The 27,920-nt window shown below is 44.8% G+C and overlaps 2 protein-coding genes across 14 annotated transcripts in view; one reads left to right on the top strand and one right to left on the bottom strand.

Moving 5' to 3' along the window:
• Positions 1–1,404: 1,404 nt before the first annotated feature.
• On the bottom strand, positions 1,405–23,203 carry Znf672 (zinc finger protein 672). Of its 11 annotated transcripts, XM_026780873.1 has the most exons (4): positions 16,740–16,774; positions 16,452–16,619; positions 5,747–5,790; positions 1,405–3,050 (listed from the first exon to the last, which is right to left on the bottom strand). In XM_026780873.1, the coding sequence occupies exon 4, from the start codon at positions 2,833–2,835 to the stop codon at positions 1,429–1,431; it is 1,407 nt and encodes a 468-aa protein (XP_026636674.1). In that variant the 5' UTR covers positions 2,836–3,050; positions 5,747–5,790; positions 16,452–16,619; positions 16,740–16,774; the 3' UTR covers positions 1,405–1,428. The 11 variants fall into 11 exon arrangements, with proteins under 11 accessions (XP_026636674.1, XP_026636676.1, XP_026636679.1 ...); XM_026780875.1 differs by lacking the exons at positions 16,452–16,619; positions 16,740–16,774 and adding an exon at positions 23,184–23,203; XM_026780878.1 differs by lacking the exons at positions 16,452–16,619; positions 16,740–16,774 and adding an exon at positions 23,184–23,198 and having other exon boundaries at positions 1,405–2,875.
• Positions 23,204–23,694: 491 nt separating this feature from the next.
• The window catches only part of Sh3bp5l (SH3 binding domain protein 5 like), a 14,958-nt gene continuing 10,732 nt past the window's right edge, over positions 23,695–27,920 (top strand). Inside the window, exons 1-2 of one of the 3 annotated variants that reach the window (XM_005349997.3) lie at positions 23,695–23,752; positions 24,228–24,838. In XM_005349997.3, coding sequence (XP_005350054.1) covers positions 24,656–24,838 — 183 coding nt within the window. In that variant the 5' untranslated portion in view covers positions 23,695–23,752; positions 24,228–24,655. Of the gene's footprint in view, positions 23,763–23,842; positions 23,908–24,227; positions 24,839–27,920 lie in introns of those variants that run through there. The other 2 variants (XM_005349998.2, XM_026780879.1) reach the window with 2 other exon arrangements.

The following is a 27,920-nucleotide window of genomic DNA, read 5'->3' as shown; positions in this document are numbered from 1 at the left end:
CAAGGAACAATAAATGGTATTTTATACAAATGTGGGCAGAACAAATGCTTTGGTGTTACAGAGTTAAGAATCTGAGAATCTTTTGAAAACAGGATGTTAGCTGTGCCAAAATGCAGCAAAAACTGATCCGCTAACATGCCCAATTTCTTTTGAGACCTTTCCTGTATAGTGTATCATCTGCCCTGATCTGGGGGCAGGCTGCACTAGAAGGCATTTGCCTCAGGTTGGACCCTGCAGCCTGACCTGGTATGCAGTACCAAGCCCTACAGAGAAACAGCTGTTCAGAGTTAGAGTTAAGTTCACAGCTGAAGGTCTGTTAGTGAGGCCACAGTCCCTGGGGAATTACCTCTGAAGAGTAATCGTGTTCCTGTATGCTTGCCCTGAAGTAAGTAGCCTCCCATGCCTTTCGGCTTTGCTTCAGGCTCACAGAATTGGAACCAGTTGACAATGGAATGACACTACTGAAACCACGAGCCAAAATAAATCTTTAAGTTGATTTTCTCAGGCATTTTGTCACAGCAATGAAGAAACCACCACCAAAAGGGATGAGAACTTGGAACTCATTTTGACAAAGGGGTTCTTGGTGTCACAAACCCAAACAAGTAACAATTTCACCACCTATAAGCAGTCATTGACCAATTCCAGGCTTTACATCCTGCCCTTGCCCAAGACTCCAGGGAACTTGTCTCTTCGTGCCTTGAAGCTTCATCTGTAAATAACATTTTGTTTCACATGGTGTCACTGAGCTTTATGGACCCACACAGTCATGGGCTGCATCCCAAGGCAATTACCTGGCTAATTTTCTCTGTCTTTATGGACAGAGAAAACTGTCCTAAGAGCCGTTTATTGGGGGAGGGGGAAATTACTTATTTGTGTGTGCACATGGGCCATGGATGGTATATATGTGGGTTCCAGAGATCAAACTCAGGTTGTCAACTGATGTTGAACCACTTTGTTGGGCCCTAAGAAGCATCTTGTGAAAGGGCATATGGCTAGCCAGGCTACTGGCTACTTTTACCTCTTCAAGGGAGTAACTTGCCACAGATTTTGGTTCTTTAATGAATGGAGCCATTCCAGTTTTCCATACTGCCTGTGTTTCACCTCTGCAACTACATGTTTCAAGCAAGAGAAAGCAGTAGAGATAACAGATCGATAAGAAGCAAGAGATCTAACCCAAACGTTCCCTGAAGAGCCACACCAACATCAGAGAGCAGAGCGGCAGCAACAGCACGAACACCTAGTCTGTCCTGCACAGGGATGTGGTGTTGGTTCCCTGACTCCTAGTACTTAGAGCTGGGGAAGATGATGGAAGAGCTGGTGGGGATCTTGGTTTAGAGACAAGGCAAGCTAGGTGAATACCTAGCCATCTGAGCTGCCCTGTTCCTTGGGGCTCAATGTGTGTCCACCCACACCCCTCATGGGGTCCTCTTAGCAAGTTTCCTGAAATGGAGACACCAAGAGCCCTGGTTTTTCCTGTTGCATTGGCCCTGTGAGGGCAAGGGAAGGACTTACTGTCACCTCAGTGACTACAGTGGTGGTGGTAGTGGCTGCCATGGCTGCTGCTCGAGCACGTCTGTGGGACCGCTGGTGTTGTGACAGTGACCGGCCATGGCTAAAGAATTTGCCACACTCCGAGCACTCTGCTGTCCGCTCACCTAGGTGTGTCTTTCTGTGCAGTGCAAGTTTGGAGGCAACACTGAAGGACTTGCCACACTCTGGGCACTTGTGTGGTTTATGGCCAGCATGATTGCGCAAATGCACATTGAGGTTGGAGATGCAGGTGAATCGCTTGCCACACAGCTCACAGTGGTAAGGTTTTTCCCCTGTGTGTGTGCGCAGGTGTTTGGTGAGGTCTGAGCGGTCTGTGAAGCCCCGGCCGCACTCTGGGCATGGGAAGGGCCTCTCGCCCGTGTGGCTGCGCTGGTGCACCACAAGGTCATATCGCTGTCCAAAGCCTTTGCCACAAGTGGGGCACACATGTGGCCGTTCACCCTGGTGGCTGCGCTGGTGGCGCAGTAGTGTGGAGCTCTCGCTAAAGCAGCGTCCACAGTCGTTACACGCGTATGGCTTTTCCCCAGTATGTGTTCGCTGGTGCCGCACCAGCGTGGCACTCTCCAAGAAGCCCTTGCCACACTCAGGGCACTTGAAAGGCTTCTCCCCTGAGTGCCTCTGGAGATGTCGTGTAAGTGTGGAACTCTTGCTGAAGTTCTTTCCACACACACCACATTGGTGGGCCTCAGGGCCAGGGTCGCTGAGACTGAGGACCACGTGGATACGGGAATGGTTCCGTAGCCCAGCACTGCTACGGAAGGCCCGTGGGCACTGTGTACAGTGGTGGAGCGTGCTAGGAGAAGGGGCAGTGGCAGTGGCGGTCTCCGGGGGGTGTGCCCGTGCCAGGTGAAAAGGAAGAGCACTCTGCCGAAAGGAACGGGCACACAGTGGGCAGCGGTGCGGCTTCTCTGGTGGGTGCTGACGGACCCGATGCAGCAGCAGTGCAGGGACGTGAGGGAAGCGGTGGCTACAGAGGCGGCAACGGCAAGTGTGGCTACGCCTCCGGTGCGTCCCCAAGTGCAGGTCCAGCAGGCTGTTGTGACTGAAGCTCTGGCCACACTCACTGCAGACGTAGAGGGTCTGGCCAGCATGGGTCCGCTTGTGCGCACGCAGATCTGAGGCTCGAGCACAACGTTCACCACACTCTAGACAGCGGAAACGCTTGTCACCACCATGTGCACGTTCGTGCCGCAGCAGCACTGCACTGTACCGAAAACTCTTGCCACATTCACTGCAGGAATAAGGTCTTCCCCCAACCGCTGCCATGCCAGGTGCTGTGAACATGATGCCTGTCTTTCCAGTCAATAATCTGTGGTTTTAATACCTGGAAAGTACCAGAGGGAAAACGGCTGTGGCCTTGAAAACTGGTCTGCAGATTCCTCGGTTTCTTTCAAGAGCTGATGTCCCAGCCGTTCCAAAGGCAGGCAGGAACTGGACTCATCATTGTGATCCCTGCAGGGAGGTCACCCTAAGTCTAGCACTGGCTGCAACAACTCTGGCTGGGGACACAGAAAAGGCACTTTGAACTCTTTAGGTCTGTAACATTAGCTGGCCTAGTTCTCAAGAGAAGGAAGTCACTCGGAGGCCTAGAAATTCAGAGGGTAGAGCCAGGTAAGGCAAGAGGGGCAAATGACACTTGTCCAGTAAATAAGCATGTGTGGATTCCAAGGTGTGTGTGTGTGTGTGTGGCCTTTGCTAGAACTAGAAACAAACAACATTGCTGGGGAGGCCAAGAGGGAAGTAAGTACTCAACCTACATTCTGGTGTGACTGAAGCCCCTGGGAATTTCTCACTGCCTGGCATTCCTCCTTGGTCATTTTCTTTTTTTCTTTTTCTTTTTTTTTTTTAAATTTATTTATTAAGGATTTCTGCCTCCTCCCCGCCACCGCCTCCCATTTCCCTCCCCCTCCCCCGATCAAGTCCCTCTCCCTCATCAGCTTGAAGAGCAATCAGGGTTCCCTGACCTGTGAGAAGTCCAAGGACCGCCCACCTCCATCCAGGTTTAGTAAGTTGAGCATCCAAACTGCCTAGGCTCCCCCAAAGCCAGTACGTGCAGTAGGATCAAAAACCCATTGCCATTGTTCTTGAGTTCTCAGTAGTCCTCATTGTCTGCTATTTAAGTCCGGTTTTATCCCATGCTTTTTCAGACCCAGGCTAGCTGGTCTTGGTGAATTCCCGAAAGACCATCCCCATTGTCTCAGTGTGTGGGTGTACCCCTCGCGGTCCTGAGTTAATTGCTCATGCTCCCCCTCCTTCTGCTCCTTTGGACCTTGAGATTTCTGTAAGGTGCCGGTGCTCCAATGTGGGTCTCTGTCTCCTTTCATCGCCTGATGAAGGTTAATATTCAGGAGGATGCCTATATGTTTGTCTCCTTGTCAATTTTCTAATGCATCCCAGTGGGGATTCCCCACCTACCAGAAAATAGGTGTGACACACTTGCTGATCGAATGGGTGACACAGCTACACTGATCATACATCATACTGGTGTCTGGGGATAGTGACAGATCCCAGGCCCTGAGGGAGAAGTCACTAGTAAAGTCAACCAGGTGAGAGATCAGTCAGTCTTTGTTTTTATAAGCATGGGACACCACACCACCTCTAGTAAGGTGTGCTCTTAGATCATTGAGAAAAAGCAAACAAAATGGCCAATAGTAATTCTCTTGTGGAAAATAGAAATATATCCCTCAATACCCAGCATTGTTGGCTTGGCTGAAGAACTACCGACTGGGCCTCTACTTCTGTAGAGTAGAGTCAAGTGGATGAAATGCTTGGCCAACAAGAAGCCAGAGTGAACTCTACATCTGCTGCTCCTCCATGCTGGGTGGAGGATGACCATGGATATGTTCCTCTTGTGCGTTTTTTTCCTGAAGGAAGGACTTTTTTTCTTCTTCAACTTTTGAGGCAGGGTCAATCTATGTAGTTCTGGCTGTCCTGATATGTAGACCAGGCTGGCCTCAGACTTAAGAGATGCACCTGCCTCTGCTTCCCCAGTGCTGGGATTAAAAGGGCACATCACCACATACAGCAGGAGGAAGGTATTTCTTAAATAGTTATTTTCAAATATCAAAACTGGGGTTGGAGAGATGGCTCAGAGGTTATAGTAGTGACTACTTTTCCAGAGGTCCTGAGTTCAATTCCCAGCAATCACAAGGTGGCTCACAACCACCTGTAATCATATTTGGTGCCATCTTCAGGCCTGTAGGGACACATGTAGGAAGAATACTGTATACATAATAAATCATTAAAAAAAAAAAAAGAGCAATTCCCAGCACCCACATGGTGACTCATAACTAACTGTAGTGACATCTGGTGCCCTCCTCTGGCATGCAGGTAGAGCACTGTATAAATAAATCTTAAAAAACAAAATCAAAACTGAGGAATAGTGCCACATGTATTCATTTACTACTCATCTTACCTGTGATGCACTTCACTTTTTATGTGTGTCCCTCCTGTCCTACCCCAATCTGGACTATTATAAACCCCAGGATACCTTATTCAAAGATGACTTTTAAATCCTGCAAAGCAGGGGCACCTTTGTAGCCATAGAGCAGACTTCAGAGTAGTTAACTCTGAATCCTCCAGGGAGAGCTTTGCTTCTATTTTTAATTTAAATATTTATCTTATCTTTACTTATGTCTATGCATATGTCTCTGTGTAAGGATATGTGCATGAGAGTGCAGGTACCTAAAGAGACCACAGGGCATCAGATCCTGTGGAAATGGAGTGAATTCAAGTGGGTGCTAGAAACCTGAACTTGGATCCCATGAAAAGAGCAGTATGTACTCTTAACTGCTGAGCCACCTCTCCAGCCCCTAATTTTATTTTTGATCCAGGGTCTCATGTTGCCTTGGCTGGCCTTGAACTCCCAGAGAACTGTCGGCTTCTACCTCCCAAATGCTGGTCATTTAAAGGAATAGTTGCCTTCATAAAACTAAAACCCACTGGCTGGTTTCAAATGTACAAGAGCAATACTCTGACTCTGAGAGGCTGGCATCTTAGCTCATGCTTTTGTGAGCTCATCCTCTCCTAGGCCAGTACTTCCCAGGGAACATGCCCAAGGAAAGTAACCCCAATGCACAACACATATAAATATATAAAAGACAAATAAAAAATATTCCATCTCTTCAGTATAACAGACAGGAGTGTAGGGTGTAAGCTTGCTGCTTGGTCCTTTTACATCTCATCTCTTCCTTACCTCATCCCATTACATGAGCAAAGGTCTGTTCCTGGGGTAGAAGCCTGTAAAAAAAAATTATAATGCTTAGAACACTTAGAAATCATCCATCATTGATCTGAGAGTGAGATTTATTTATTTATTTATTTATTCATTCATTCATTCATTCATTCATTCATTCATTCAAATTTAGCTTCTTTATTGACCCTTTGGGAATTTCACATTATGTACCCCAATTCTGCTCACCCCTCATATCCTCTCCTTACCCCTGCCAGGCCCCCACAAAACAAAACAAAGCAAATCAAGCAAAAACACAAAAGTAAAACCAAAATTCTCCCCCAAAACCAAAACAGATCTCTTTGCTTCTCCTCCTTTTCAACATCTCTTCATTTGTCCTGGTGGCATTGGGGCTTCAGTGTGTCATCTGATACCCCTTTGTCCTGCCAGCTTTACTACAAATGTTCATGCAATGAGTCACTGGTCTGGTTCAAGACCTTGGGCTTCTGGTACACTGTCATCACTGGATCCTCAACAGAACCCCACTGGGATATCCATAGAGACCCAGGGTTGGAGCTGCAACCTGAAGCAGCCACATGGCTATCAGAACCATTCCCACCTGAGTGGCCATTCCTTCCACCCAGAGCCAGGATGTTGTCCAGGCCCACACTACAGCTAGGGACTGTGTTGATGTCTGTGGCCTGCGTCACCTCAGGAGACCTTAGGCACCGTGCAAGATGAAATCAAAGGGCCATGCTGAGCCAGCCCCGCCCTTTGCTGGCCTTCCCTCTCACTGGTCACTACAAGAGAGCTGGCCTCTGCACTTGGGAGAGATGGCCCCCACCCTCACCTCAGGCAAAGCTGCCTTTCACATGCTGGCTCCTTGGTTCCTTTTCCCCATGGGTTGTGGACTTCTCCTGGACCCCTCCTCAGGCTGCTGCCACACTAGGTTAGCTGCTCCGGCACCAGCTCTGGCTTCTATTGCTGCAACTGCTACATACTCTCAGCTCACAATTACACACCATCAGCTACAGCTGCCATCAGTCAGGCTACGCACAACTTGTGTTCTCCACCCAGGCATGCCACATAGCTTCAGCCATCCTCACACTTCGCTGCCATCAGCAGCAGATCTGGTGAGACTCCTGGGAATTCTTAAAGGGTGAAATTAAGATTTGAAAAAAAAAAAGAAAAAGAAAGGAAGCTGGGCCGTGGTGGCAGATGCATTTAATCCTAGCATTCAGGAGGCAGAGGCACATGGATCTCTGTGAATTCAAGGCCAACCTGGTCTACAAGAGCTAGTTCCAGGACACACTCTACAACTACAGCAAAACCCTATCTCAAAACACCAAAAAAAAAAAAAAAAAAAAAGGGGGGGGGAGAAGAGTTTAAAGAGTTTTTTTTTCCCCTACATGTTAAAAATGGGAAACATGATGCAGGTCTCTGTATAGTTCTATAATGAATGGCCTTGAAAATTGAACAATTAAATGGATAAATCAACTTAGTTATAATTGACATAATGTCAATTATCAATTTGGTAATTTTTATTTTACTCCTAAAAAATTATTTGCTATTAGTGACAAATACAAAAAACTGACTGATAACATTCTTAGACAGACTAATAGAAATAGGAAAAATATTTACACACAAAGGAGTTTACAGCAGAAGTTACCACACCATGGTATTATGAAACTGAAAGGGAGCAGCCCAAGGCTATTAGACAACCAGACTTAATTTATCCAGTTAATCATTTAAGAGCAATCACCAAGCGATAGGCATCCCTAAGGCTATTCAGAAGTTAACTGGGAACCTATAGAAATGTTAGATTTGAAGAGATTTAAGAAACCAATAGTTTCATATGGTATGCATTCACTTTTTGTGAAGCAGATGTTAAACTCATGGTTCATTTGGAACAGAATTTCCACAAGACTGGAAAGATGTAGTTACAGCAGTATTGGAAGTTGGTCCTCAGTTACAGTGGAGAAATGAAGCTAGGGCCATTGAAGAGCAAGGCAGGGATAGAAGTTATGAGATTTCTCAAGATCAAAGTTTTGGTGAGGGCTGTTATGCTGATGGATAGACAGATTATATTTGATGATCACACCTTGTTCCTATGCTGTACAGCAGCTTTGAATGCTTAGGACAAGATCGATGAATCAGGAAAGAGAACTGAGCCATTTGCTAAAATTATACAAGACCCCAAAGAACCTTCACTGATTTTTACAAAGATGGACTGTAAATAGAATGATATCAGATACAGGAGTCAGAAGAATATTAATTGAAAATGCTAATTCAGAACATAAAAGGGCAATCAGGCCTTGGAAAGCAAGATCAGCACACACAAGGAATGGATTAAAAACAGCTGATATTAGAGCTCACACTTGTGGTAATACTTGGATAGAAGTGACTGCTAAAAATTAAGAAAAATCAAAAGGGTTCGATGTTTGAACTGAGGTAAACTAGGTCATCTGAAAAGAGATTACAGACAAGATGTTCCCAGGAACAATTTTTTTTTTTTAAAAAAAGAGATTCCAAACAGAAGGCCCTAGCCTTCTAGAATACACAGACATTGGCCTAATGAATGCAGACCAACATGGGACACGCAAGGTAACCCTTTACCATTGGAAACCCCATGGGGGCCTCTTGCAAGTCCCATATTAAATTTAGTTCAGTCATGCTTCTCCACAGAGCAATTAAAAAGACTTAATGCCTGTTATGGAAAACCATACTGCTCTGGATGACAGAATAGCTTTAGAAGATAAAACAAAAATTTCAAGGAGAAACCATAAAACACATTTTGCCAAACTTCTATAAATGATCAAAGAACAAAGTTAAAAATATGAATAATAAATGGCATTGTAGTTGAGAGTTTGATAGACACAGGGGCAGAAGTAACAATAATTACACCAAGATCTTGGCATCAGAATTGGCCTCTTTAGGAGGTAAATGTTCAGCTTTTAGAGATTGGAACTTTATCTTAAGTAAAACAAAGTATAAGATGGGCTGAATGTATAAGGCTGGAAGGACAGAGAGGAAAATAAAAGCCATGTGGGACTAACATAGCAATGAATTTATGGGAACATGACTTGTTACAGGAATGGAATGCCCAGATTAACATTCCTCCAATCTTGGGAACAAACCAAAAACTAACATATGTTTCTGAGAAAAACATTAAAAGGTATTATAAAGAACAGGCACTGACCATACAGGTTATACATAAACAGGGCACAACAGCTGCTGATCTTTCAAAGGTACAAACAACACTACCTTAAAAATAACTGACAACCCTGTCTGGGTGGAACGATGTCCTTTAATATCAGAAAAATTACAGGTCTCAGAATAGCTGGTACAGGAACAGCTAAATGCTCAACATACTGAAGAATCAACCAATCCTTGGAATTCTCCTGTACTATTATTAAAAAGAAATCGGAAAATGGTACTAGATCTAAGGGTTATTAATAAGGTGATTCAGCTAATGGGGCTGGAATTCCCTTGCCTTCTCTATCACCTAAAGGATGGTCTATTATACTGACTGATTTAAAAGACTGTGCTTCTTTTTAAACTATACCTTTGCAAGAACAGGATATAAAAAAAAAATTGCCTTCACAGTGCCTACTTACAGTTCCCAACCTGTTAAAAGATATCAGTGAAAGATTCTTCCACAAGGAATTGTTAAACCTTGTAACAATATTTTGTACAGCAGCCATTGGAAATAATTCATAATCAGTTTCTTCAATCTATAATTTACCATTTTATGGGTGATATCTTACTATTTGATTCAGATGCAGATACCTTAAAGAAAATGTTCGAAGTAACATTGGGAATTATAAATTATTCCTGAAAATAAATCTCCACAAGGAGATTCTATCAATTCTACCAAGGATATAATAGAGGTTTACAAAAAAGTTCAACCACAGAAAGTACAAATCAGGAGAGATCAATTATGAACTTTCAATGATTTTCAAAAATTTCTGGGAGATATTAATTGGTTATGTCCCACAATTGGATTGACAACCCAAGAATTAAGTAATTTATTTCTAAACTACAAAGTGATAAGGACTTACATAGTACAAGAAAATTATCAGCTGAGGTTGAGAGAGAACTGGCTTTGGAAGAAAAAAATTTGCAGAATGTACATGTAGATTGTCTGGATCCACAGCTTGACTGTACTCTGCTTATTTTACCGTCTACTGAAATTCTAGTGCAGAAAAAAGATAATATATAACAATGGATATTTTTACCATACAGTAAAAAATTAAAGAACTAGTTTCTGAGTTGATTCTGAAAGGAAAATTGAGACTTCATCAATTAGTAGATCCAAGAGAAATTGTGGTACCTTTTACTAATGCTGAAATTTCCTCATATTGGACAGAAAATGGACAGTGGCAAAGAGTTTGCAGGAATTTTTTGGGAAAGAGTAGTAATAAATATCTCCAAATCAAGAGACTTCCATTTATAAAGACAACACATTGGATCTTTCCTCACACTGTAAAGAGAATACCAATTTCTGGAGCCCCTACATTCTGATGCCAACAAATCAGGAAAGTCAGGCTATAAGTCAGGAAATTTAAGTAAAGTGTCTGAAAGCCCTTATAATTCTGTTCAAAAGTCAGAATTATATGATCTTCTCATGGTATTATTAATTTTCCAGAACTTCTTAATATAGTTACTGACTCAGTATGCAAAAAAGAGTTGTTTCACATACTGAAACTTCTGAATTTATTCCAGATGATTTAAAATTAACTTTGCTATTTATTCAATTATAAGAAATAATCAGAAACAAAAATCATCCCTTGAGCTGGGCAGTGGTGGCACACACCTTTAGTCCCAACATGGGGGGGGGAGAGGTGGGCCAGCCTGGTCTACAAGAGTTAGTTACAGGACAGAGGTTCAAGAGAAAGGATGCGAGCCGGGCGGTGGTGGCGCACGCCTTTAATCCCAGCACTCGGGGGGGGGAGACTGGCGATCTCTATAAGTTCAAGGCCAGTCTGGTCTACATAGTGAGTTCCAGAACAGGCTCCAAAGCTACTGAGAAACCCAATCTTGAAAAACCAAAATAAATAAGTAAATAAAATAAGTCATCTCTCGAATAAACACAGATCAGATCCTATAGGGATCTATCAGGCCATATAGTATAAAGTAATGGTGAAATTGATCACCATTAGTGGGAAAGTGTTAGAAGCCTCAGAACTTCATAATAAGAACCCTGTTAATAGCAAGGGTTTGAAAAAATTTTTTTTCATCACTTGGCAAAAAGCCAAGGAAATTATAAGGCAATGTCCTACTTGTTCTTTGTATAACCAAACACCACTGCCTACAGGAAGTAACACAAAGGGTACCAAATAAATGAAATTTGGCAAATGGATGTTTCATTTTGCAGAGTTTGGAAAATTAAAATGTGTATACCATACCACAGCTACATATTCAGGATTTCAATGGAAAACTGCTTTAAGTTCTGAAAAGGCTGATTCTGTAATTATACACCTATTAGAAGTCTTGGCCATCATGGGTATACCTGTATACATTAAGACTGACAATGTTCCAGCAGATATCTCTAGTAAAATAAAACAGTATTTCTGCATATTATAACATAAAGCATGTTATAGGTATACCCCCAAATCCTACAGGGCAAGCAGTTATAGAAAGATATAATTGCACTCTAAAAGATATGCTTAATAAAAAGAAAGGGGTAATTAAGATACTCCAGAGATAGATTGTATAACGCTTTATTAACTTTAAAATTTTTAAATGCTAATGAGAAAGGAATGACAGCTGTGGAGAGATACTGGATAATAGAACATAATGCTGAATTAAACCAACCTGTATACTTTAAGGATATGTTGACCTCAGAATGGAGACCAGGATATGTGTTAAGTTGGGGCCACAGGAGAAGAAAAACCATGGATACCATCAAAATTGATAAATATTAGATACGAACTGAAGAGAGCTTTTGATTAGAAGAGGCAATAGATACTTCATCAGTGTGAACAGTCTATCTTCATCAGTGTGAACAGTCTATGGAAACTAACTTATAAGGCTAACAGATGCTTTTCATTTGATCAGATATAACTTGCCTAAAGGGAAATTCCTTAAAGTTAGGGTTGGGGCAGGGTTTTATTTTTATCTTTTCAGAAGAATGAAGACATCTAACTCAGGAATCTGAAAACCACTGGACAAATGAGGCATCTGAAAAGAAAAAAGGATAAATCATCCAGAGAAAGTGTCCCAGAAAAAGAGTAAGTTGCCTTTTAGTATATCACATTTCCAACAGGATAAAATTCCATAAATCTCAAATGTTTGTTTCTGCTGTTCTGCAAATGGTCTTTTTGTAGTTCAATTAAAAATTAAAGCTGGCTTTGGAGTTGTGGTGCAGAATTGTCTGTATTCTATCAATCATGTATTTTAATAAAACGCTGATTGGCCAGGCAGGAAGTATAGGCGAGTCAACCAGACAGGAAGTAGAGGTGGGGCGATGAGAAGAGTATTCTGGGAAGGAGGAAGCCCTTCCCCACTCCTGCCTAGACTTCAAAGAAGCAACATGTGATCTGCCCCGCTGTAAAAGGTACTGAGCCAGAGTCCAACTCCAAAACCAGCTCTATAAATTTAGAAATATGATTTAGTACATCTTACTTACAGAACCTATCCAGTTTTCTTGATAGTCCCTATTGGGTAGTTATTTTTATATCTGTCAATATTCAAACATCCAAGGTCTGGTGTGGGAGAACTGTCTGTATTCTGTCAATCATGTATTTTAATAAAATGCTAATTGGCCAGGCAGGAAGTATAGGCGGGTCAACCAGAGAGGAAATAGAGGCGGGGCGATGAGCACAGGAGAATGCTGGAAAGGAGAAAGCCCATTCCCCCAATTCCAGCCCAGACTACCAAAGAAGCAACAAGTGAGCTGCCCCTCTGAGAAAGGTACTGAGCCACATGGCTAAGAACATAATACCTACATTCCCAAGAGGGAGGGTAGGTGATTTTTTGTTGTTTGGGAGTTATGGTAGTTGTTATTAGTAATGGTCAAGAAAAAAGCTGAACAAAGAAAGTTAGATTCAGGGATCTCATTCTAAAAAGATAAAGGGGGATATAGAAATATAGGATAAAAGGGTAGATTATTAAATCTACTTTTTTTCTTTTGGTTTTTTGAGACGGGGTTTCTCTGTAGCTTTGGAGCCTGTCCTGGAACTAGCTCTTGTAGACCAAGCTGGTCTCGAACTCACAGAGATCCACCTGCCTCTGCCTCCCCAGTGTTAAATCTACTTTTAAACCAAAAAAGCACTACCAGTCTAAATATTTTACATTGGTATGGATTTTTGTATATTGATAAAAAATTGGTTATTTTTGCTATACTAGATGTTTGTACTCTTGTTTTATTTTTGTATATTGATATAAATTTATTTTTGTTAGAGCCTACTGTACCTACGTTTCTACTCTATAAGGTTTTTTACATATACAGCTCCTTCAACAATGTAATATAAACTTCTAGTCTTTGAAAATTATTATTACAAACTATTCACTTATTACAAACTTGTAGTGATATTAGGTATGTTTTCAAGGTCAAACAGAGATATATTTTAGGTAGACAGGTGGTCTTCAAACACTTCAGAGATCTACAGAATATGGCATTTAAGATATTTTAATAAAATAGTTCTTTAAATGACAGTAAGACACATCTGCTTCTGGCAGCACCAGTCTACTTCAGAGAAAATGATGTGGATTAAAAAAACTCCAGATGGAGCTTCTTTTCCTTGTGGCAAAAGTTAGCCACTGGGCAAACAACTGCCCTTGCTTTAACTGCTGACAGTATGGTGTTCAAATTGGACAAGCAGGACACAAAAGAAAGTGACTGCCGAACTTTGCTGAGACAAAGTGGGGCAGTTCTTAAAAATCCCCGTGTCACAGAAAACTCTGTCAGATATCCTAGGCCTACAGGCTGAAGATGGATGTCCCAAAGCTATAGAGGTATCTTGGGTGACTCTCCAGATATCCAACTGTTTCTGTCATTTCTTAGTTTTGGAAGTTGATTGCTTGGCCCTTTCTGTTTACTTCAGTAGTACTAAACCTCAGGTCTCTGATGGGAGTCGGAGATTAGACAGTTATAGCTATTGTTTTCCTTGTTACCAAATTCAGAAAAGAAACTCACAATAGTGTGTAAGGTTGAGAGACATTAAAAGACAGTTTTGGTAATGCAAGTTAGAATAGAAAGTGAATTAGGTACAGCCTTTTGGACTCATCAAAATAGATAATGGAGGATTTTCTCTGAATTTGTCAAATGCAAATGGACTGGACATTATTAATGTAATTTTCACATGTACATAGTTATTATATGTACTGTATATAGTTTTACTATGTTAGTTATAATTTTCCTTCTTTTTTAGACAAAAAGGGGGAAATGTATGATATTCTGATCATGTTCTAACAAATAAAGCTTGTTGGGAGTCAGAGGGCTGAGCTAGCCACAGATGATCAAAATTAACCACAGAGGTTTTGGAGGACTGTAGACAGATTGGACAGGAAAGTAGTAAGGCGGGATAGAGAGGGATCTCAGCCCTTAGATGGAAGGAGCGGAGCAGGTAGATTACTAGTAGCTTCTCTGCTTCTCTGCTCCTTCAGGTTCTTGCCCACTATCTGACTCCTGCATTCTTATTGATAAAGAATAACTAGGATAATGTTTCACCCAAGATTCAGCTACAATAACCTTAGGACCCTACCCAGGAAACTCAAATGAGGGGACGGAACCAGGAGCAGGAATGGACTGTGGCTTTCTCCAGGGAAAGTGACTCTTCACTTGGATTCTTCCAACCTCTAGAGAGCTGAGAGACACTGTGGTCCTGGACCCTGAATCAATTATCCATTTCTCACTGGATGGTTTATGGCCAGTGTGACATATTCAAGGAGCTGGCAGAAACAGGAGTGACAACTGCTTCCATCTCAAGAACTAAGTCTGATCCTGATCCAAATACAAATCAAAAGTTTTGCTTTTACAAAGATTGTGAATTCTGGGAAGGTTAGAGATTAGTATGTAGGTAGGTAAAAAAAAAAAACACTGACACCAAGAGCTTATCCTCTGTCTCTCTAACAAATGGGCAAAACTGAAGGCCAGACATCTCAGAACAGGGAGAACATGGCAGAAGCAACGAGCAGTCTCTTGCATTTTCTCTGGGACAACCAATGAATTGGACACAAATAACACACTCTAGGCTGTAAAAAAAAAAAAAAAAAAAAAGATGTATAATCATGTGCCAATTAACAATGGGATAAGTCCAGAAAAATGTGGGCCTGTCATTGTGAATATCATGGAATTTACTTATACAAACTCAATTAAAACATTACCAGGTGATCAAATCTTAAAGGATCACCAACATACAAAAAAGCTAAAATGGTACTTTGTGTCAAGTGGCTGTATTAGTCTATTATCCAGCTCTTTCAAATCTGTTCTCTATAGTCCCATCCACCATATATATTATATATTCTCTGCCTTAGATAACTGAGTTGGTACTGCAACCTGTAAAGTTCCCTGGAAAAGCCACACATATGCGGAATGATTATAAAGACTTGGAATGTTGCAGAAGGAGAGCCCAAATCATCTTGTGTTATCTTTAGTCCTCCTAATAGTCCTTCATCAGCCACCTGACCTAAGATCCTTTATAATGCATCAATTTAGGAAACTCTTATCCTTTACTAACTTAGAAGCAAAGTAGGTCACCAGAGAGGAATTAAAACCTATACCATGGGCGTGGAAAGACGGCTCAGTGATTTTAAGAATGCCTGATCTTAGCCGGGCAGTGGTGGCGCACGCCTTTAATCCCAGCACTTGGGAGGCAGGGGGAGGCGGATCTCTGTGAGTTCGAGACCAGCCTGATCTACAAGAGCTAGTTCCAGGGCAGGCTCCAAAACCACAGAGAAACCCTGTCTCGAAAAAGCAAAAAAAAAAAAGAATGCCTGATCTTCTGGCAAAGCACCAAACTTTGGTTTCTTCTGCGCACCCACATAGGGTAGCTCACATGCCTATAACTGCAGTTTCAGGAGACCCGATGCTTTCTTTTGACCTCCATGGGTGAGTTCATACACACACGTGCGCACACACACTCAAACTCATAAAGTAAATCTCAAACCAAAATCAGTCTTCCCATACCTTTTGTTTGCAGATTTTTCTCATTGGCTACCTTTACTTTAGGTCATATATGTTTTTTTTTTTGTTTTTTTTTGAGACAAGGTCTCACGTCAAGCTGTCCTCAAACTTGCTACCTGGATCATGGTGGCTAATAACATGATACAGGAACTCATTTCTTAAGTGTTTTTTTTTTTAAAATAACAACAACAACAACAACAAAAACAACCCAACTGTTACTGAGGCTGAAAGACTGGTAGGGGTGATAAATTTATCTTGGCTTCCCACCCTCCCCGCAAGACAGGGTTTCTCTGTGTAGCCCTGGCTGTCTTGAAACTCACTCTGTAGACCAGACTGGCTTGTGACTCAGAGATCCAGAGAGCTGGGATTAAAGGCATGCACCACCATTGCCCTGCCATCTTCCATCAGCCTTAATAGCCATTTATCTCTCACCTCTGTTATCTAACAGCCTTTAAATCATCAGGTAAAGCCTTTGGAAGACATTAACGTATACTATTGGCTTCCACGAACCTGAAAGCTAAGACTATAATCACACAGCATCTAAACCTCCCAGCAGGTATCTCCCCAATTCTGCTGTAGCCTGCCTACATCTCACATTACCTTTGGGGAGTTTCGTTTTTATGTTGACACACCTGCACAGAGGGAAGAGAAAGGCAAGCATCCAGATTCTGGCTCTTCCGTGACTAATTGTGCGACCTTGAGCAGAGGACTTAGGCTACCTGTGCCCGCAGCCTGGGCTAACTCAATACAGGAAACCGGGATCGTTTTCTAGGAAAAGGACAAGGTCAAAGCAGCCATAAGCCTGAGAACTGAAGCTGCGCGGCAATCGTGATTTACTCTTCAAGACCGCCCTTATTTAGGCGGACCTGAATCCGGGGCTTAACTTACTGGCCGACAGCCTGCCAGGTCTTTCTGGCTTTCTCGCTCGGCCGCAAGAATCCTTTCCCACCGCGGAGGCGCACGCGGGCCTGCCTGAGCCACGGGCGGGTGCAGGCGCCCCCCGAGTGATGCGAAAGTGCGGGGTGCGCGGCCCCCGCTTCCTCGGGTCCCCTGGGGCCGTCACTACAGGCCGGAGGCTGTCGTCTCCCCGTGACCCGATCCGTCAGGCGCACGACTTCGCGGACGCGCGGCCGGACAGCACGACCGTCCCGGAGCGGCCTGCGCAGGCGCACTGTTCCACTGCGCCTGTGCCGCTCGTCGCTCTCCGGTCCAGGCCGCTGGATCCCGGGTCGAGGGGAGACGGCAGCCGTCGAGGGTCGCGGCCCCGCCCGCCCTGCCCTGAGGCCCTCAGCCCCCTCACCAGTCGCCGGGGGCAGCTCCGAGCCGCGTTCACCTCTACGCGCTGCAGACGGTGCAGGGCTCAGCATGCGGAGGAAGGGGCGGGCGCAACGCGGGGCGGGGCCAGAAGACAGCATGCTGATTGGCCTGCTCTGCCTGCAGGGTCACCACATCGCTGTTGCTGGTTGCTGGGGGGCGTCGATCCCGCGCAAGCGCACTATTGACCTGAGGGCGAAGTTAGCACAGGACGCCGACCTGTTGACCGCGACACCTGCTAACCTGTCTCCCTTTCGGGTGTCTGTACGTGGGTCCCTTCCTGCCACTCAGAAGAAAGGGCGCCGAGCCCAGGGCCACCTGGAGACGGGTCAGGGCCGTAGCAGGTTACCCGAGGGAGGCCGGTCGCCCTAATCTGTCACCAAGTTCCTATCTTCCTACACAGCGAGGCCAGACCGGATGTCCACTATCTTGATTAATCTTTCCTATAGATTAATGACCTGCCCAAGAGCACTGCCAGGGACAGCGGTACTCCTGTTTTGCTGGCTAGCTGCCTCAGGCTGAGACCAGTGCCAGTGGAGACGGCTCCCAACACTGCAGAGCACAGGGGTCCAACTCACGAAGGCATGCAGCCTAGGACACCTAGAAAGCGGATCAACCCCAATCAGGAACCTGCTGGGGAATTAGCCCAGGTGGCAGACTGCTGGATTAGCCAAGTACCGGAATTTCTTTACCAGCACCACATAAAACGGATTGGTCGTACGCAGGCTTGAAAATTCGAGCACACCAAAAGTGGACGCAGGAGGATCAGAATTCAGTCATCCCTTGCCTCTGCAATTCCTAGCCAGCATAGGCTACCCGAGAATCTGTAATGGTTAGTTTTGTCAATTCGATAGGACATAACGTCACCTGAGAAGACAGTCTCAACGAGGTCTTATATGGATTGGGTTGACCCGTGGGCAAACCTGTGAGACATTTTCACAGAGGTTGGGTTCTGCACTGTGCAGGTTTTGAGAGACGACTAAGAGAAAGCTTGATGCATCCTTTCTCTTTGGTCATGGCTGTGCGGACGGGGCAATAAGCTGCCTTAAGTTCCTGCTGCTCTGCGTCCTCCGCAGTAATAATGGCACTATATATAAAACCTAGAGTTGTCCGCTAAAATAAAGTCTTGTTCCATTTAGTTGCTCGTTGTCAGGGTGTATTACAACAGTATCAGATGTGAAAAGAGGACTCTGTGTTGAAATAACAAGTGTTGCTTAAAAGTTGTTTTTGTGTGTGTGTGATTTCTTTTGTAGCGACTTCAGTTTACTTTTTAGACAACAGATTGAAATGTCGCACAACATAAAAATATGGCTTTGTTTGTCTGTACGTGTGGGCTCAGTTTTATGGTGGTTTCCAGGGTGTTATTTTCTAGGTGCAGGCAGAGAAGCTGGCACCACCAGATGCTACATATGCTCGTGGTGACTTGAGTGAAAGGCAGCGATTATTGGGGTTTGAACTCTTATTGCAGAACAGGCAGGCTTTGGTTTGGGATGGTCTCACTATGTAGCCCTGGCTGGTCTGGAACTCGATATGCAGACGAGGGTGACTCCAAACTGACTACCTGCCTCCGCCACAGCAAAATAAATAAAAATTCAGCAGAACTCCAGAGACAAACTACATATGAAGGATGCCCATCCAGCAAACAATGGACAGTGGCTACGTTTTGGTTGAGGTGCTAGGCTTAATTTGCAGGGAATTCGTGTACGTTTTCTAAGACTGTGACTTGAAAGGCATTATATACAGACAAACTGCCCAATCAGGTGCTTATCAAGGGAGATATGGTAAGGAAAAACAACTGGAAAACTTCATTTTGGTACACCATCCTTCTCTCTTTTCAGTTACTACATTACCTGCCACTTTTCAAATGGAATGCAGACTTGCAATATGACATCCAAGTTAAAGGAAAATCTGATTGTGTCTGATGTTTATAGGTTTATCTTTGTAGACACACCCACCACTCACCTTATTCATGTCAGCAGCTACAGATGAGCAACTATTTTCAAGAATGAAGCACAATTAAGAGTGAAGTTAGAACAAAAATCTGATGAACACCTGTGAACTGAAACTACTTCCTTCCACTGAACCAGATATTTATGTTAGCTCTTCAAATGTCCCACTGAGCTTTAGTTATCAGGGACTGCAAATCGGGGACCTGCCCAGAGATTGTAAGACTCTCTGAACAGAGTGCTGCAGAAGTAGAATCAGTATGCAAAACATTTTGTTTATATATGCTCGTAGAGATTATCAAAATTGTACACAGACACCCCCATTTTGCTAGTGTTGTGTATTTTCTGGGTGGCCCTAATGATAGCTCTTGTCTAATGTGGGCAAGAGCAGACAAAATGTTAAATCCCAGCTGTAAAGCTTGCTGAGTGGAGCAGGGCAAGAATTCTAGGAAATGGAGTGGGTAAAGATTTTGGGAGAGTTCACAAATCATGTGACCCCTCTTTTTCTGTAGGTTGAGATGTGAGCCCAGACCCTTAAATATGCTTGTCAAATGTTCTATCACAGAGCTACATGCTCAGCTACTCACGAGCTTTTCCTGGTGCCAGGGTGTCTGCACATGGCTGGCTAATAGAATATAAATAGAATATCACAGGCCCTATCCATACCCAAGAGTGAGAGTATCCCTCAGTGGGAATGGCAGAACCAGCTGTATCCTGTGAAGCCTGTGAATGTAGAAGGCTTGCTGTTACTACTGTGTAAAGGTGGAATTCAGTTTATTCAGCATGTTACTATATCACTAAATATGTTTCCCATTATGTGTTTCAATTTCGGACACATGCAAAACATGTCTGCTCCTGTTTCAATTCTTTTCTAAGTAACTTCATAGTGGTCAGCTGAGTTTCTAAGATGGAGAGAACCGAGTACAGCAAAGTGAAATACAGTAATTTAGAACTAGAACAGAAAGAATGGGTTAACTGAGTTCTGAATTACAGAATGAAGGTTTTTATTAATCTCGTTATTAATGGGAAAGTACATCAAAATAGCTTTCAGGAAATTAAAGAAGATAAGCAAAAACTTATAAATAACATTAACAATACAAGTGATTCTAATGCCTTGACAATTATCTTTTAAATTAAGCTAGACAGTAATCTTTTCAAGAAAGGTTTTTATTTTTAATTATGTCTATGTGTGTGGGTATGTGTATGTGCACTGACTCCCCCAAGGCTATAATTGTGAGCTTCCTGACATAGGTTGCTAAGAACTGAATTCATTCTCAAAGAACAGCACGCTACTCTTAATTGCTGAGCCATCTCTCTAGCTCTTATTAGTAATAAACTTAATTAAAAAGTGACTGGGGTTCCTGCTGCTTATCAAGTTTAGTCAACTTCAAGGTGTCAAACACTTATTCCTACAGAAAGACTAATGTTTCTTTTTACACTTTTGTAAGTAAACTGACTACGAAGAACGATCAGTAGCACAGAAGCACCATGGACTGGTACAGAGCAAGGATGAAACACTGATCAGGTATTTAAAGATCAGCCCCTTTGAAAAAAAACTCACAAGTTCATGATGTCCTAGTCTTTAAGGATGAAATCAGGCAAACAGTAATGTTAGGGGAATAATAATGTCTATACTAATGCTTACAGAGTTGAGGCAGAGGGTCATGGCACTTCCAGGCCCAGAATACAGTGAAACCATTTGAAAAAAATTCTTTACAACCTGCTGCTGCTAGCCCTCTATGGTCCTTTTTCTGCCCCTGGCCTGACATAGATAACCTCTCTTTCTCTCTTTTTAAGGCTTTTAGAATTTATATTTTTAAAAATTTAAAAATGTATGTATATATGCATTGTACCACATGCATTCAATGCCCACAGACCAGAAAAGGATGTTGGATCCCCTAGAATTGGAGTTACAGATAGTTGTGAGCCACCACCATGTGGGTTCTGGGAATTGAAGTCGAGTCCTCCCAAGAAAGAAATCAAGTTGTCAGGCTCGCACAGCAATGCCTTTATCCGTTGGGCCTCTCACCAGCCCAGACCTTTGTTGCTATCTTTTATTTCCCTCACAACAGACCCTAAACTATCTTCATTAAAAACTAGTTTTTCAGGGGCTGGAGAGATGGCTCAGGGGTTAAGAGCACTGACTGCTCTTCCAGAGGTCCTGAGTTCAATTCCCAGCAACCACATGGTAGCTCACAGCCATCATAATGAGATCTGGCGTCCTCTTCTGGTGTGCGGTTATACATGGAAGGAATGCTGTCTACATAATAAATAAATAAATCAAAAAAAAAAACTAGTTTTTCGCCAGGTGTGGTACTTCATGCCTTTAATCCCAGCACTTGGGGAGGGAGGGGCAGAGGGAAGTGGATCTCTGTGAGTTTCAGGGCAGCCAGAGCTACAAAGTGAGACCCTGTCTTAAAAAGCCAAATAAAATAAAATAATAGTAATAATAACAACAACAGCAGCTAGTTTTTCTGAGCTGGAGAAATGGCACAGTGGTTAAGAGTACTGGCTCTTGCAGAGGACCTGGACTCAGCACCCATGTGACGGCTCACAGCATCCATAACTCTGGTTCTAGGAGATCCAATGTCCTCTTTTGATCTCTGGGGGCATCAGGCACGCATGTGATTCGCATACATAAAGGCAGGCAAAACATTCATACAGAGGATAAACAAAATCTAAATAGAAGAATTTTTAAAATTAAAACTTCCACCTTGTGCAGTGCTAGGGACTGAACTCAGAACCTAGACAAGGGCTGTATTGCTGAACTGTATTCCCTCACTCCAGTTTTACTTTTTTGGAGACAGCACTAACAGTCCTGTCCCTAGGATGACCTAGTCTCTTATGTCCCATTGAAATGCCAGTTTGAGAAAGCACAATGCCAGGAGAATGTGCTGTTTATTTTGGGCAACACCTGGTTGCTAATAATAACGGGTCCCGAAGTTACTTTTCTCAGAGCACTTACTAAAAAGGGGCTACAATTTTGAATCCTTCCTTTGTCCCCTTATGGTAGTGTACGTATTTCTTACAGTTTAGGGGTATCCACACATATCTTTGCAAGGTAGTCATTAGGAAAGACAGGGCCTCCATCTCCTGGTCTTAGAGACATGAAAACGATCCTTTGGTCTAACTTTAGTCGGGTCTCTGACCCCTTCTCTAGGACCACCTGCACACTATCTTGTCAAACCTGGTTTTAATAAGGAATTTTGTGCAGTAAGTTTAACAAGACCACTCCTCTACCCATCCTGCACGTCAGGATCCTCGGTATAGACACAAACCTTCCAGGGTTGTTTTCAGCAAGAATCCACTTTGGCGTAACCAGTCCCGTTTGACCCTACTTTTCCCTCTTATCAACATTCCATCCACTGACCCCCAACACCGATCTTTGGCTTTGAACCTTTTGTTCACGCTGTAGTTGGAGTCCAATCTCTCCCCCACTGCACTGGCCCCTGCATCTCGTTCTACAATCCGTAGACAGTCTTCCTGACTGTTCTTTAACAAACCACGCAATACTTTTTAACACGGAGAAGAATCCTAACGTAACTGTCAACTAGAAACACGCTGGCTTATAGCATCTACAGTGAGCAGCTCTGTAATTCCTTTCCCTTCTCTGACTACGGAACCCCCGTTCTCCTTCCTCATTCACGTTCCCCTTAAAACACCTAATGACCCCTACGCAATTAGGAATGCAACTCTTGACTAGACAAAATCTTGTAACTGCTTTACCAAACACGGGCTGTGTTGGACAGAACCCAATGGGAAGAGAACTTGGCCCAGGGGCGTGCTTCATCTCCAGGGAAAAGCCTGACCCGGCTAAGGCAGTCAGCACCAAGCAAAGACCCCACCTTGCAGCTCTTAGCTGCTGTCTTTGCCTAAGTAGCAGGGGCATCCAGACCACCCATTTATGGAGTAGGGAGTGATACACTGGGCTTAGTTCGAGCCTCGTCCTCCTCCTCAAAGCGAGCAACGCTGAGATCCCCGCCATTCACGGCGTAGCTGGCGCCCAGTGAGGCCAGCCACTTAGTGGGAGCGACGCCGCCGGCGGCAGGGAGGGAGCGGGAGTTTCGCTCACCTTTCCTGACACAGAGTCCGCCGGTTTCACTGAAGGGAGAGAAATCACTTTTGGACAAAGACTTTTGTTTTTAATAGCAATCCCCAGGTGCGAGAGAGCCGAAGCCGCCGAAGCCAGAAGCACACACACCACTTCCGGTTCAGTTTGGAAGGGACCGTCCGGAGTCACCGCCTCTATGCCGTAAAGCAAGATGTCTGCTCTCTTACGACTCTATTGCTAGCACTTTCCTGGTCGGGAGGGACTCTAGGTCCCCATCACCCGCTGTAGTTTTCCTCAGAATCTCATATTCAGGCATTCATTTCACTTAGACTCGGTGGGGATGAACTGGGAGCCAGGAAAGGCGATGTTGGACAAAGAGCAGCGCCATCTTGTACGGACACTGAAGGCCAGCCTTCCGGACGTTGAGCCCGCACAGGGCTATGCTTGTCAGTGAGGAAGGGAGGGATAGCGTTGTTACGCGATGGCATATTTCCGTTTCCTCTCCGCCGGGGCGTTTTTGGTTGGACAGTCTTGTTGCGGGGAGGGCGGGGGAAGATTGTTTGCTCCCTAGACGCTCCCCGCACAACAAGGTAAACTGAGGTAAAGCCAGGACGGGGATTTTTTGCTCTTGGTCATTAGGGATGACTGGAACTCAGGCCTTGGGACTGCGGAAGAGTGTGGGGTTGGAGCCTAGAGGCTCCGATGGTCCGCAGGACTGGTGAGGCGAGGTTGAGAGGCTTAGAAGGTGAATTGCTTAGCCGGAGAGGGTGGTGGGGGACCGGCTGGATCGAAGGAGGGAGTGGATGAGAGGGTGGGGGCTCAGAGGGGAGTCTGCAAGATGCTGACTAGGGACGGGCTGGAGTGAGAGGAACAGGGACAGGGGCAGAGTCGGACCTCAAGTCCTTGAGGCCTGAGGAAAGAAGTTGAGGTGGGGACTGGTCGGACCACACAAGTGTGTGTTTGGGATACTGTGGTGTCTTTGGGAGACCCAGGACTTGGAAGAGGCTGCTGGCCAAGGTTCTGATGCTGACATCATATATAACTTGGCCTTTGTTTCTCCTGCAGCTCCCCAGAGGCTCATCTCTTAGCCTCTGCTCGGACTTAGCCGTCTCTCCATCTGCCACCGCAGCCTGGAGGCGCTTGCCTCCACCCTCCCGAATGGTGCTCCTCTTCGTAGGCCTCGGCCCAGGATCCAGGCCCCCTTTGCTCCTTGATTTGGGGCTGTTGCTGCTGGGGTCTCTCGGTGGACTCCCTGTGGTGGGGTGTGAAGAACTTTCGCACAGACCAGGCTTTAGTTATAGGGACCTCGCCAACACTTTGAATCTCAGCCTCTAACCGAGCGCAAGGCTCGTCTTGTGCTCCTTTCCCCCCTGCCTTTGAGAAGAGAAGCCCTTCTCTTTGACATCCAAAGCCCAGGAAGCCTCAAGCTGGGGCCCTGGTCCCAGCATGTCAGCCCTCTCTCGTGCATAGGGCTCTGCCCTCTTCCAGCCAGCATGGCTGATTTCAAAAAGGCTCCAGGAGGCCGAGAGACTCCCCAGGGGGAACTGCGGCCAGAGGTGGTTGAGGATGAAGTCCCTAGGAGCCCGGTCGCAGAGGAGCCTGGAGGAGGTGGAAGCAGCAGCAGTGAGACCAAGTTGTCCCCCAGAGAGGAGGAAGAACTGGATCCTAGGATACAGGTGAGAAGGCCGAGTGGATGGGGGGCAGGGAAGCCCAGGTTCCAGACTCGCTGAAGAGACTATGTCCGAGGAGAGGGGCCTTAGACTTACTCTCCCACAGTGCACTGGGGTGGGGAATGAAAACAGGTAAGCGCACCAAGCAGTGTGGTTTATCGTGACAAGTGCCGATGGAAGTGCTGATGGGGAGCCGGGGCCCTGCTCCGGGTATGCTGGGTGACGGTACACTTCAGGGCATAGAACCATTGCTCTTCTTTCTGACTAAGCAGAGGGGCTGGGAGCCCCGACGTCTTCTTGCATTTACTGGAGGCAAGAGGAAGTGACTGAGATTGGGAGGCAGTTTTGAGGCTAAGTGAGGGGATCTTTCCATTTTTCTGCCTACTCAGCAGTGTCTCAGAATCTAGTTGTGCGATCTTTTAGGTATTTGAAAGGCACTATAAAAATTTCTGTCCGTATTTTTTTTTTTTTTGAGACAGGGTTATTTTAGACCATGGCGGCATAGAACTCAGAGATCCGCCTGCCTCTGCCTCCCAAGTGCTGGGATTAAAAGTATGACCTTCATGCCCAGCAGAAAGCCTCTTATATTGCAAGGATTTAGACCAGTTGGGATCAGTCCTTATTATACATTCCTGGCTCTTGGAATTGTGGATTTACCAAAAGAATGGTAGAACAGTGTATTGCCGTGGAGTGTGTCCAGTCTAGTTGGTAAGGTGGGGATGGTTGTGTAAGAGACATCAGGGAAGTGGGTATGAAGAGACTGAGCGTTGTGGAGGAGATGGCTGGCTAGGTGAAGCTGAGCTATCTGTAGTGTTTCAGGGTGCTGTCTAAGGAGGACTCAGGGAAGTTTCTTGGGCAAATAGTAGCCAGCATGTACTTGTGTTTGGGGTCCAACTATGCCATTTGGGTAGGTTGCGTCTCTGAGGTTCTGTTACTTGGGGTAGTGATTTATCTCCTTCTAGGTAGCCAGAGCATCCTAATGCTTGACTTCCTGGGCTTGTCTGTCAACAAACCTTAACTGGGTAATGCCAATGAATTGCAAAGAAAGCAAAGCTGGTTTTGGTGTGTGTGTGTGTGTGTGTGTGTGTGTGTGTGTGGTGTGTAGTAAGGCTTCTCTGGGGCTGTTTGTGTGCTTGTAATGAAGGATTTGGTGAGCTAGTCTTTTCTGGCATGAGTCAGTATTTTATTTCTGCTGTACTTCATGGTGCTGAATTTTAAACAGCTCAGCTTCTCATGCTCATTCTAAAGACTTGTCCTCCACTGAGAAAACACCCAAAAAAGTCTGGAGCCTCTGCCTCAGCCCCATGATTTGTGATTGTTGAGAACGTTAACTTTTTTTTTTGAGTTAATTTGTCTATAAAGTGGGGGATTTGATTTGTCTGGTTTGCACAGCTCCCATTCACTGTGCACAGAAGTATAGAATTCCTTTTTTTTTTTTTTTTTACAAATACTTTTGCTTGTTTCTTTGGTAGTGTTTATAGATCGTTAAGGAGCTCTATCTGTTCCTCGAGGAGAGGGCGTATAATGCACTTCTTATACCTTCCCGAAACATCCCCTGCTCTGCTCTGGAGAAGCCTTCTCTCCTGCCTTCTTCCATCTTCTTCTCGCCTCTTGTCCTGTGTACTTTCCCAGAAATCATGGAGGCAAAGGAAGTAGAATGGAGAGGCACGATTGTGCAGTTTTGAGGTGGTGGCCACAACATTTTGCCTTCTGTGCTTGTATTCTCTGGTGCCGAGGAGGTGAGTTAGCAAGTGTTCGGCGTTTATTTTAGAGTTGATAGTGCATGCCCAAAAGGTAACCACCAGAGTCCCTGTAGAAATGTAATCAGGTAGACTAAGACCCGCAGTTCTTAGTGTGGTGCTGGTGCTGATGGGACATTTCTGCCTCCACAGTTCTGACAGTTGCGCTCTGGGAGGGAGTGTTGGACGCCCTGAGGGCGCATAAGGTCAGCTTTGCCTCCAGGGAGCTTGCAGTGTGACCTGCGCTAGAGGGGCTAGTCTCTCCTGCTAAACCTTACTGCACTTAGTAGAGTGTGGTAGGCTGCACACGGAAGCAAGGCCCCACATTTCGCCTCATTTAATGACACAGGCACAGATAGGTCAGTTCTTCAGCCTGACTTTGTAGACTTTGCTGTAGGAAAAAGCAGCCTGGTAGGAGGAATACTGCAGTTTTGAGGTGGTGGCCACAACATTTTGCCTTCTGTGTTTGTATTCTCTGGTGCCGAGGAGGTGAGTTAGCAAGTGTTCGGCGTTTATTTTAGAGTTGATAGTGCATGCTTGGAAAATGTGCCTCAGCTCTTTCAGGGAGTGTCTGATTTTCGGAATTCTCAACACATTTAATGTGTCCCCATTAACAGATCCATCAAAACCCACTAGGGAGTTTTCAAAAACATTTCATTTACACTGCCGAACAGAATAAGATGTGAAATTAAAGCACAGCCGGGGCCGAGTCCACTAGGCAAGGGGTGGCCCAGAGGTAGGGCTCTGACCTGTTTTGGAATTTTTTGAATTTCTTGGAAATGCTTATCTTCAGGGTGAGGCTCCATAATGTGGGGCTGGGTTTCCATGGCTGACAGGCAGGTAGCTCTTGTCTGTCATCTGGTGGGATGCCTCTGGAAGTAGACTGGAGACTCGCCTGTATCTGCCTGTAGTATCTGTTTACCCCTTCAGAAAAGGTCATCTTGTCTCCATCAAGGTTTCACTGGAACATTGGAGTTCCTCAAGTCCTCCAGCTTTTGGAAAGAGGGTTAGTGGAAGGAGTGGGTGTGTTGGGCAGAGGGATTGGTGGTGCTAGGATGGGCCTGGCTCCCTCTGGTTTTCTCTGCCTTCTTTTGTTTTGTTTTGTTTTGTTTTGCGAGTTAGTGTTTCATGTAGTTGATGATCTTGAACTCACTGTATAGCTCATGCTGACTTTGAACTCCTGATCCTTTTGCTTCTGCATCCTGAATGGGATTATAGGCTTGTGCTACCATGTTCAGCTCTACTTTCTTTCTGATGAGCCGGGTGGTGGTGGCGCACGCCTTTAATCCCAGCACTCGGGAGGCAGAGGCAGGCGGATCTCTGTGAGTTCGAGACCAGCCTGGTCTACA

The sequence above is a fragment of the Microtus ochrogaster genome, chromosome 7, assembly GCF_000317375.1.
Source record: "Microtus ochrogaster isolate Prairie Vole_2 chromosome 7, MicOch1.0, whole genome shotgun sequence".
NCBI lineage: Eukaryota > Metazoa > Chordata > Mammalia > Rodentia > Cricetidae > Microtus > Microtus ochrogaster.
Note: the sequence above shows the minus strand (reverse complement) of the source record. Positions and strands in the feature narration are given on the sequence as shown.

Coding starts and splice junctions, on each gene's coding strand:
- Znf672 (XM_026780875.1), bottom strand. CDS start 2,835: ATGTTCACAGCACCTGGCATGGCAGCGGTTGGGGGAAGACCTTATTCC.